The sequence below is a fragment of the Delphinapterus leucas genome, chromosome 3 (genome assembly GCF_059928025.1).
Source record: "Delphinapterus leucas isolate spDelLeu-1000000601 "Yukka" chromosome 3, BTC_Dleu_Yukka2, whole genome shotgun sequence".
Taxonomy (NCBI): Eukaryota; Metazoa; Chordata; class Mammalia; order Artiodactyla; family Monodontidae; genus Delphinapterus; species Delphinapterus leucas.
The window spans coordinates 30,875,510-30,887,576 of NC_143131.1; the positions used below are offsets into that span (position 1 = coordinate 30,875,510).

At 38.1% G+C, this 12,067-nt stretch overlaps 1 protein-coding gene and 1 long non-coding RNA gene across 4 annotated transcripts in view; one reads left to right on the forward strand and one right to left on the reverse strand.

The window, feature by feature from the left end:
- SPEF2 (sperm flagellar and cilia associated 2) overlaps positions 1–12,067 on the forward strand; it is a 174,576-nt gene that overhangs the window by 76,116 nt on the left and 86,393 nt on the right. The window contains exons 16-18 of the mRNA XM_022599378.3: positions 3,628–3,736; positions 4,772–4,929; positions 8,352–8,516. Coding sequence (XP_022455086.2) covers positions 3,628–3,736; positions 4,772–4,929; positions 8,352–8,516 — 432 coding nt within the window. The remainder of the gene's footprint in view (positions 1–3,627; positions 3,737–4,771; positions 4,930–8,351; positions 8,517–12,067) is intronic.
- Positions 1–12,067, reverse strand: part of LOC111187578 (uncharacterized) — a 70,202-nt gene that overhangs the window by 17,913 nt on the left and 40,222 nt on the right. The window lies entirely within an intron of this gene.

Genomic DNA, 12,067 nt, shown 5'->3' on the forward strand with positions numbered 1-12,067 from the left:
TAGACCACTTACTTATAACTAGGCTCAGAATTGCCCTTTATTCACTACGACAGGGAGAATTTTTTTTTCAAGTTTTTTGCACATATACACATAAATAATCTTATTTATCTGCCCTCAGAACTTAGTGTTAAAGCACTATTAATTTTTTATTTTTATATGTATTTCTAATCATATATATTCTAGGTCTGAAGTGAACTGAGCCAACTACTAGATTAGGTTCTTCTAAATCACAAAAACTTGTATGCAATCATTGAGTTTATAGTTCTTACATGTTTTGGTCAGAAATGAGTAGGCTAAATATGTCCACAACTTTGAAAATCTATCTGCAGCTTTTATGTTCAAGTATTTTAAGTTAAGATAAAGTGTGACTCTTACATAGCTTAAGGTTTTTCTTTTTTAGAATGTAAGATTGGGATGGCCATTGAAAGGTCACTTTGCCAATTTTCTCTCCTCATCTTAAGCAAGACCCCACCTGAACTCTTTTGGACCGATGAAATTCTATCCTTCAAAAATATCTTGTTCATTCACATATTCACTTACTGTTTATTGCGTGCTCGCTAAATGCCAGACACTGTGATTGGCACTGGTGATTCTGTAATAAAGAAGAAATGGATCCCGCCTTCAAAGAATTTAGTGGAAATTGTAGCTAAGGAGCCAAGGAGTTACAGTATTGAGTTGTACTTCCAACAAGGCAGCCAATAGCCACAGGTGGTTATTTAAATGATTTAAAATTAATAAATTAAACATTCAGTTCCTCAGTCACACTGACCGCATTTCACATACATATGCGACTAGTGGCTATCATACTGGACAGCACTGATGCAGACATTTTCATCATCTCAGAAAGATCTGTCTTATCAGATAACACTGTTATAGAGTGATGGGAGCTAAAAGGGTGCCACTAGTAAATATTTATCTAACATTTATAACGTGCCAGGAACTGACAGTACAGAAATGAAGGGCAAGCCCCTGTCCTCGACTCATTGACAATGTAGTGGGAGAAGAAACAAAAGTAAGCTGATTATTATAGTATAGTCACTTATATGCTATACTAGGTGAGCCCAGCATGGGAAGAGATTTACCAGACCAAGACAGGGAGGAAGGGCGAGGGAATCGGCAAGCAGGGTCCGTCTAGAGAACAGCAAGTTTATCATTAGGACTGAGAGGCAGCAGGGTGTGGAAGAGTGACAGAAATGAGCCTGGAGGGTAGGCAGGGGCCAGCTGAAAAGTCTTGCCCCAAGTTAGTGTTTGAACTTTATCCTGAAGCCATGTGAGGTCACCGAATTCTATTAAAGCTGAGATTTAATGCAATTCAATATGCTTTTCGTAATGGTCATTCTAGCTGCAGTGTGGAGGATGCATTGGAAGGGGAGTGAGACTGGAAGCAATGAAATGAGTTATAAAACTATCACCATCTGAAAAGCAACAAAGGCATTAAGACAGCTAGAGAGGCAAGGTAAAAAGAGTCAGCTTCAGGTGCTATTTAGGGGGAAGCTATAGAACTTACTGATCAGTGGGGATGGGGGCATTCATTTTCTTGTGAATTTAGTGCAGGGAGAACAGGGTGACTTCAAGTTGCTGACTGGCACAATTTTTTGAATGCTAATACCATTCACTTAGACAATATGGAAAGAAACACAAGAGTTTCTTTAGGGACATGTTGAACTTGAAGTACCTGGTACCTATGGGACTTTTAAGCTGAGATGTTCAGAGGGCAGTTCTATAAATGGGTCTCGATGTCAGGAGGGAAGTGTGTACTAAAGTTAAGGGCTTGAAGGTAAGACAAATCATCTAGGAAGAAAAGTGTATTTTAAAAAATACCCAGGATGACAGCCAAGACAGCTAGTGGGGAGAGCAAAGGAAGAAGTGTTTAGAAGCAGCAGCTAGAGAGAAAGGAAGAAATCCAGGGAGAGTAATGTCATATAAGCCAAAGGAGGACAGATTTTCAAAATAAAGGTGTTATTCTCTCCTCCTCCCAGACAAGTGGGCTGGGGTCCTGAGGCCTGGGCTGGGGTGTGGGAGCCCAGTCACCAGCATTGCCTGCAGCATGGCCCTGCAATGCTTGGGGTCCATGGGGAAGCCTGAAGGATGTCATCACAGGGAAGCAGCCTTCATGCAGCCAAAGCCAAGCGGCCTCAAAGACTGAACCTCAGTCCTGCCAGGGCTGGGCAGAGAGGAGTGGCCCAGACTCAAAGCCAACTGGTAGGAGACCAGGAGACCTAAGGAGAAGGTTCAGCCAGTGTGGGAGCATAAGCTTTTGTCAGAAGGGAAGAGTACGTGGCTGCCTGGGTTTTTAGCCAGTGCCTTGGGCCATTGGTCAGCCTGAGAGGGAACAGCGGTGTTCATAATATGGGGAGAGGTACTGAGAGGCTTTGAGTGCAGGCTCTGGATGGATAACTTTAGTCACTTATAGTGACTGTAAAGAAATATGAGGGGGCTTCTAGGGCTGATAATGTTTGTTTCTTGATCTGGGTGCTGTTTTCAGTTTGGGAAGTCATTGAGCTGTATAATCATGTATGCATTCTTTTTGACAGGTATAGTTCAAGAAATCGTTTAAAAATTAAAAAGAAGTTCAGGGCTTGGAATTAGATTGACTGGAATCAAATCCTTTCTCTGTCATTTATGAACTATGCCATTTGGGACAATTTTAGAATCACAATCCTACTTCACAAGTTTTGTTGTGAATATAAAATAATGTAATACAGTCTCCCCTCAGCATTCATAGGGGATTAATTCCAGAACCCCCTCGGATACCAAAATCCAAGGATGCTCAAGTCCCTTATATAAAATGGTGTGATATTTGCATTGAACCTTTGCATATCCTCCCATATACCTTAAGTCATTTCTAAATTACTTATAATACTTAATTTCCTCTTTTTCTATCATGAATGTAAAGGGAGGACAATCGATTGCTATATCCTGTGAAGGTCCTTCATTTTCTTGAACACTATTAATTCGCTCTTCAATGTTCTCTTGCATTGACTGAGTAATCTAATTCCTTTTAATCTAGTTCAAGCGTTTTTTTCCTCTTTATGATTTTCCATTTATTCTGAATTCATGAGTATTCTGGACTTTGTACCTTAATCCTGAATAAGACTCAATCAGAGAAGTTGAGATCGTTTTTGGTTTTGGTCTCTTGTCGTATATTCCTTTATGTCTCTTCTAGAAAAATCATAAAGTTTAGAAAGAGAGATTAATCGCTTTATTGTACTGTAATATGATATCCACAAATAAGTTGCATATTTGACTTTATGGCCACCTTGCTATTTCATTCTTAGCTTTTACAGCATGGTGTTGATTTTCTAATTGTTTCCTAATTTGTTATTCATGACAAACCATCATTTTTTATTCTCATCTCTTCAAGGTCAGTCCCAAGACGCTCTACCTTAAAACTACAGCTCCTCTTTAATGTTGTATTTTACCTCCTTTTCCCCAATTTCCAAGGGAAATTTGAATTCTGATCCCAAAACTATACTTTTTCAACATTTTGTTAAACATTTTAATTAATATTGGACCAAAGGCAGGACCATGTCTATTTGACTTTCTTGTATCAGTATCTTTTAGCAGTGCTGCTGCAACTTTGACTGCTTTAGCAAATTGTCTAATTAAGTAATTTCCATAACATAGCTGAAGCATTTTCAAGTGAAACTCCTCATGAAGACATAAATCAACGTGTAGCTGCTAAAAACCAAGATGTGGATGAAGACCAGAATTTAAGAGATCAAATACAGCATAGGTTAGTTTAAAACTCAGTGTCTTGCTTCTTGTTTCTTACCCTTTGAACAGACTGACAACTAGTCACTTTGGAATCATCAGATCTAGAAAATAAATGTATTTCTTAGCATTCAGTCTTTTACAGGTAAAACAAAACTAAGTAGCTTTGATGTTGAGTGAAATATTTACGTGTTAGCTTTTATATTCAGAGCACAAGTCATCATAGTCTGGGAAGAAAAGAATTAAATCAGGCAACATTTCCCTTTATGGCTACATGAACTTACAAGTTCATTATATGGAATCCTAATTCAGCCCTCATTCAGCAAATGCCAAGGAAGATCGTGGAATGTCAAAGAGCTAGGCATCAGACTATAGAGTGTAATTCTAAAACCACTTCTGTGCTACTAAAATGAAGTTATGCTTAAAAAAACCTTCTTTCAATTGTATGCAATTTGCTCATTGGAAAAAAAAATTAGACAAAATTAGACAATTTTTTGAAACCTTTAGAACTCTAAAAATATGAAGTGAACCAGGGAAGAGGAATTTGAGCTACATTAAGCCTGTCTACTCTTGGAAGACAAGGCTGTTTCAAAAATCATTCCAAGAGTATATTTGAGTAAAGCAAATAAGTCAGAACCATCTATACTTACACAAAGGTCTCTTTAACTTCTCTAAGAAAAAGTAGATGACCTATATGGCCCAGGCTGTAGCCACCATCAGAAGGGTGTTCAGAGTTTAGTCTGTTATGAGTATAGGTGATGTTTCCTTAGATCTTCACTTAGAGATGTGAACCCACACTAAAGGTTTCCTGAAATGATAGAATTGCCAAATCTTCTTTTCCTCATTCATATACCTCAAAATATATGTCTAGACAGCGTTAAATGATTTCTTCTTTAAAGTGGATAGTATTTCATTGCCTGTAGATTTCTTAAAGTTGCTTTTTCAGATTTTTTTTGGCAGCTTATTTTTTCATTACATTCATCAGATAAATCATGCTTAATGTTACTCTAATCTTTCAGTCAATATGCTATATTCATATAACATTTGGGTTTTGCAGAATTGTAGGCTTCTTGGACAACTGGCCTTTATTGGAGCAATGGTTTACAGAGCCAGAAAACATTTTGATAAAAATTAATGCTGACATAGATAAGCAGTCTTTGTGCCAAAAAGTAAAGGAAACGTTTATGACTGAAATAATGAAAAAAGAGAATAAAGGTAATTACAGTTCTTTATAATTTTGAGCTTACATAACGAAAATGTGTGGTTTTAATGAATTTAGGAGGAAGTGAAAATGTGATTGCAAATTTCTCTCTTCTCTTTGGATCATACCATCTATAAGTATCTTCTACCTCTGATTTTAGCTTTCCACTGCAAATGTTTCTAAATAAAAGATTTTTCTTTCTTCCTTTTAATTTAATTTAATCAAAAGAGGTCATCTTGCTGAAAGGTTGTTTTCAGGTGAAAAAAATAGCAGAGTTAAAATTAAGGATGTTATAGAGAAGGATGTTATAGGATGTTATAGATTTCAATCTGTTGACCTCAGCATTATAAGGAAACAATGAGTGAATTATCCTTTTAGGATGAAAACACTAGGCAGATTATTCCCCCCAAATCTTCTTGTGTTGGTATGAATTTACTGACTATTAACTACTTATTTATAAGCCTGCTCCTGGGTGCATCTCACCTACATTAAACCATCCCGACCTCCCTCCTCCTTCATTCAACCAATAGTAATTGCCCATTAACTTTTCATAGTATTATTGGAATTTGTTATTGAAAGGAATTTTAGTCTCATACACTGCCAATGCCAGACTTCAATGGAAATCTTACCTTTGAGAAATGAATTCAGAAATAAATCTTTCCCTTTTGTTTATCAATCACCCCTGACTATATTGACAACTGCAATTTCTTGGTATAATAAAAAATGGTCAAAATTAATATCACAAGGATTCTAAAACTGCCTTGGTAGCATGCTGTCTCCCATCCCTAGATTTATGACCTAACTACTATAATGTATCGGTGAACTGACACCAAAATAGTGCATAGATATAAGCCACAGTCACCTTGGGGACCCAGGAGCTCACACTTAGACAAGCACCCACATCGAAATGTCTGCTCCCCAAAAACGCCCATGTGAAGCTTTCAGACAAAACAAAAATCAACCCATATATTATATAAGAGGCGTAACATGTTATTTAACACTCGGAAATTAGGCTGAGAGGAGGGAGGAAACCTCTAGGGTCTTGATTGGGAGGCAAAAGCAAACTGATTCTAGTCTGTAGCTTCAAACATCTACCAATTAGAATCAGTGTTTTTGCCAGCTATCAGACTCACTTCAACATTTTCTTAAAGATTTTACATTCTGATCACTTATTACATTAACAGACTCTACTGCCACTTATTTAAGATTTACATTCCAATCAGTTAATTATTTTTAATGAATATTTTGTCATTAAAATAATAAACATTTACCTAGCCCAGTGCTCTGTATTAAACATCCTGATTAAGCTAAAAATAAAAGGATACGGTACTTCTATAAATATTCTGCTGTTTAAAAATGATCATAATATACTGTTAAGTAGGGAAAATCAGGTTATATTTAAATTGTCCTTTTTTGGTTTTAAAAGTATGTCTATTATTAAATATGTAGGCACAGAAAAGAGTCTGACAATATATGCTAAGAAAAAACAAAATTCAACCCAGTAAATTCAAAGCTCTAACTGGCTTTGTTCAACTATTCATGAACTGGGCAGCATCCCATCTAACAACTAGAAGGGCACTCCGTGGAACAGTACAAATGGAAGGCTTTTTTAGATAGGAGGGTGGGGCAGGGAAGTCATTAGCAAAAGGGGAAAAAAAAAAAAAGGTTTATTTTGGGCCAGGACATCTTCTTTTTGGAGGAAGGGAACTGCAAGGGTCTTTACCATGCAGATTGCCTCTTCTTTGCAGGGCTGGGGATATATAGAGAGGACCCACATGACAGATCACCTCATTAGCGCTGACCAGAAAATTCCAAGCTGGTTGATTAAAATTACATTTCTGAAGAAGGTAGAAACTGCAACTGAGGCAGGTAGTAAGTCTAGGTTTGGTATCGTGGGCTTTATTTAGCACAAGTGATGCCATTTGGGGCCTGTGGTTTTCTCTTTGGCCGTACAATCCTTGATGAGGGAGAAGGATGACAAAGAGTCAACAGGAAACTTCTCTTTCTGCTTATTTGTCTAAATTGTGGGAATTTTTAAAACAATAATTATATATCACTTTTATAATCAGAAAAAAATCCAGTTTGAAAAAAAAAATCTAATAGAATGAAGCCTCCTTGCCTTGCTGAATTGAAAAGAATAATCTGAGAGCAAAGGGAGTATGGATATAAAAGCCATACATGGGGCTTCCCTGGTGGCGCAGTGGTTGAGAGTCCACCTGCCGATGCAGGGGACACGGGTTCGTGCCCCGGTCCGGGAATATCCCACATGCCGCGGAGCGGCTGGGCCCGTGAGCTATGGCCGCTGAGCCTGCGCCTCCGGAGCCTGTGCTCCGCAACGAGAGAGGCCACAGCAGTGAGAGGCTCGTGTACCGCAAAAAAAAAAAAGCCATTACATGGGTGCAGTTATTCACTGCCCCTGCTACAGGGGTAAAGTTGCGGCCGTTTCCAGGGTGGAGGGCTGGGAAGTCAGGGAGGGTGGGGAGGGCATGCTGGGAAGGGTGAGCCTGAATCTCGAAAAGCAAAGGGCCATAACAACGATAGGAGCCTAGACCTTCAGGAACCAGCCCTGCTCCGCCCCTCAAGTCCCTCGGGCTGACTGTCTGCTCTGCCTGGAGCACACATTCCCTGAACCTGTTCAAGTCTTTTCTCAGATGCCACGTTCTCAGTGGGTCTACCCTGCAAAGCACTCTGGTTAAATAAACTTTAAGAGCTGCCCCACAGCACTCCTGACCCCCTTTACTCTGTCCTATTTAGCTTCACAAAGCAGTGATTTTTCTCTTTTGTTTTACTTTTGTATCTCTGGCAACCACAACTCTGCCTAGCATTGTTCGTATTATTATTATTACTGACAGTACTAGTGTAGTTTTACCTTATTGTTATAACCCTTCCTTTTCTTCACGGCACAACTCAGATTCAATAAGTAGTTGCTGCATGAAAGAATGAAATGCCAAGACTTGGTTGTGTACTGAGCACCGTTCTAAATGCTTCATATGTATTTACCCCTAGATGTCGGTGCCGCACATTTCTTTTCCCTTCCGTGTCCTTCTGACATCTTCTCTTTGTGCTTTTTCACCTTGCTTTTCCCCTGGAAATTTTGACATAATTATTTATCTTTCTATCGCAGCACACCAGCTACTTCTAGATTGTTGGTTTTACACATGGCACAGCAAGCCTTCCCACCTGATACACACACACACACACACACACACACCATCATCCCCATCAGAGGCAGGGTAAACGGTATTTCTAACCAGGCAGAGAAGACTTCAAATCTTAGTTTTAAGGACTGAATGATTTAAAGGAGATCCCTAAATCATGAAGTTCGCCCTAATTCAGTAAGAGCAGTTTTATATTAATTTAGGTTTATCTTAGTTCAAGTGAAATAGTAGGTGTCTGGAGCCGCTAATAAAAGTCCATTCTTATCATCCTTTTGAAGTGAAAAAGAAATTAAAAGAAAAGGAAGCTGAGGAAAAAGAAGAAGTTTCCCCAACTGAGGCTACATCACCTCTCCCCCCTCCTCCTGAACCAGAAAAAGAGAAGGAAGTCCACGGTCAGCGTGAGCGTTCCAAAACTCCTGCTGCAAAAGGAAAACCAGCGTCAGGTGATTGACAGAACGATTTCTAATCCTGTTTGCCAGTTTCTCATTTTCATTTTAGAAAAGAATTATAAATTATAGTACCAGTCCATTTATCTAGATTCAGGCTTTGAACAACTTCAGTCATATGAAAGCAAGCTGTCTGCTCTGATGAAGAGGAAAAGCAGTAGTCACTGAGAGCACGGCGGTCACAAAGCGGAGGTACTTTACTGTGTGGGAAGGAATGTGGAGTCCTCACACCCAGATCTACTGATTAGAATAAGACCACAGATGAGAGGAGGGAAGGCGCAGAGAATACCAGAAGGAGCTTAGAGCAGATCAAGAGGACAGACGTCTATTTGCAGAGTGATAGAGTTGTGTTTATGTAAAAAGCAAGACCATCTTCAGAAAATGAGAGTTAGCACAAACTGTTGTCCACAGGAATAAGGAAACATACCAACAGCATTCTTTAGATACTAAAATTTATACGTAACTGTCACTCTTCAGTGCTATGTGATTATAAAAGGGTAGAAACAAGCACCTGACATCTCAGTAAACTTGTATATTTATAATATATAACATACATGAATAGAGTTTGTATAGAGAATATTTTTTAGCTTAAACCTCTAAGGACCATTAAGTTACGTGGTAGACAATATAATGACAAAAGTAAAATCCTCAATTGTTGAAATGTGTGATATTGGGAGAATGCCAGGATCAGTTTGGTGCTGTGTGTATGAAGCAAATGTGGCTCTAGTAGCTGGTTTTAGCTTTGTAAGTAGCTGGCTGTGCAGTTACACAAGTCTACCTAGGTATTCTTGATATTGTGTCATGATTGCATTTCTAAACTCCATAATATTTCTACTTCATGGAGATTTGAGATGGGTCTGATTTTTAAAATTGATTTATTTATATTAAACAAATTCATTTGAAAACTTTAATAACATATATTATGGTCTATTAAAGACCATTGTACTTCAATAAAATGGGGCTTAACTAAAGGCAAAATACACAAATTCTAAAAAAAATATTTTATCACATGAAACAATAAAGCACAAAGCAATTAATTAACCATACATACTTTGCCCATTAGAAAAACAAAGCAGTGGTCTGAAGGACAAATGGAAACCTTAAAAATGCTGTTTAGCAGGGAAGACAGTTTCCACAGAGGCTCAAGGGAGCCTGGAGTTACCCATCTAGGCCTTTAACCTATGGCCGTGGCCTCCCCTCCCTTTCCTCCCCTCGGCCTCACAGTCAGGAGTATCTGTGGATTGGAGCTATTCCCTGAAACCCATTTTTAGCATTTCTGGTTACAACACGGTTCAGTCTTTAAATTTCTTAAGTTTGCTCGTGACATTAAATAAAATTGTATACTTGAATACAGTGCATTGGATGAATAATAAAGCTATTGTTGCTTCAAAGAGTGGTTGTATCTGTCTCTTTTTTCCACCAAGGGCCGGGTTAGTGCCTGATCTTTAAAAATATATAGAAGAATTAATCCCCAGGGGCCCAGTTACTGCCTTCCAACTGCAACGCATCACTGCAAGGAGATCTCAGTGCTAGTAGACGTTGATGAGGCAATAGCACAGGCTGCGCTGCCCTTACAGCTCAGGGAAGAGGGGATAAATGATTTTAGGAAGGGAAGTTCCCAGGTTTGTTTATTTTTATGTAAATAACTTACAGTTTTTTTTCAAAAGAACATACTTGCAGAACTAAAAGCCTAAGGCTTCTGAACAAGCCCAAAGCAAACATCCAATTACAATCTTCTTTAAAAGCTGAGAAGAAAAGAGAAATTATTTACTAAAAAAAGAAAAGGGTGGAAATAGGGTAAAGAAGGAAGCATAGTACGCTAAGCACTAAAAGTCATTTTGTCCAAATATAGTTCTACGTTGTATATGAGTCTGTTGACCTGAAACAAATAGACTGCCAGATATTTCTCCAGCAAAGATGGGTTTATTCAGAATTAGCAGGAAATTATAATTCGGGGTCTGCAACCATGGCAAGCCATGTGCAAGTCTCCGCATGACAAGGGAAGGAGAATGCTTCTATAGAGGGGAAAAGGAAGTTGGGAGGGCCACAGCACTTGATGAGTCCATGGCTTTTCATTGGCTGAGTCCTTGCCAGGAAAGAAGAGGAGTCTTCCTTCCTCCTGTTGGGCAATGCTGTCCTCTTAGGGCACGAGAGTTCCCCCTTCTGGTTTCCTGACTCTATTTATTTGTGCTTTCTGTTTATTAATTTTTTACAGTTCTGTATTTTATATCTGCTTCAAATGCACTTGAGATTAAATTTGAAAAACTTCACAGGTATGTCCCATTAAAGGGTTTATTATCAAGTCTACTACCAAATGTCAGAATTTAATTTAAAACTAAAGTTCTGAGTGTGACAAAGTATGGTAGTGCTTGCTATCCATGCTGCTAGGAATATATTTTGCAATTTCAGAATACATTTTGGAAATAATTTTTAAAAATAGACAGAGTGCATGCTATCCCCAGCAGAAGTTAGACTTGCTCACAATATTTTATAAGTTCAACGTCTTAGATGTCTCTATTTTTACCCTCTTTGATGTTGCCTTTTGCTAAAGTTTAGAGCTAAATGGTTGGTTACCCAGAATATTGTTATTAAAGGAACTAAGAGCTTATCTAGACTTTTTTTTATTAAGCTTATTTCTAAGAAAAAAAAAAGCAACTAATTCAAATGTTTGGATTTATTTATTTATGAATGAGTTTCGTGTTTAAAACATTTGGATGTTTAAAAGTCCTTTTATGGAGGTTAACAAAATTTCAAGGTTAATCCTTTCCTTGTCTTATTTCTATGGAATCTTGGTTTTTGGAGCTGAGATGTTTAAATGTAAGTGATATGAGTTATGTATTTACACATTCTTATAACTAACACTTCTAAATACAAAGAATAGATCAGATGATCTCTCCATCACAAGCATTTAAATTGTCCCATATGTGCATTCTTCCAATGAAGGAAAAACAAAAACAAAAAACTGTAGCCCAGGGCAAAGGGAGGAAGACGACTGAACTTGTTTGACAAATTATGTGGGATGTAGTGATTTTTTCAAAGAACTAATTATAATTTGGGACATCTTATTGACCTCCAGTTCATCAGTTTCCCACTTTCCCCTTTCCAATATATTTTTGAATTAGATTCCGGGGAACCCAGCGTATATATTCCCAAACCATCCTTTGCATTACAAGTTACAGTCAATGCACACAGTGGAATGTAGAAGTCACAAGGCAACCAAGTGTGGGGTCAATAGAAGTTCAAGGATGCTCCATAGTAAAGCAATGTGGTTATTTAACTCTTCTTCAAGGTGTTTTGGCATCATTCTTATCACAGACCCAGTTGTCTTATTGTATAGGGATCATTCCGGTGAACTATATCCAAATAGAGCCATCTGCTTCAAATGGACTTGTGACTAACTTTTAAGATTCTACAACTATTTTGCACTAAAGAGTTTACAATCAAATTCACTACCAAATGTTGATATTAAGCTTAGGACTCAACTTCTCAATGTCACAAAATAGAATAGTACTATCAGGGTTGTCATTCAAGAAATTTCAATCCACAGT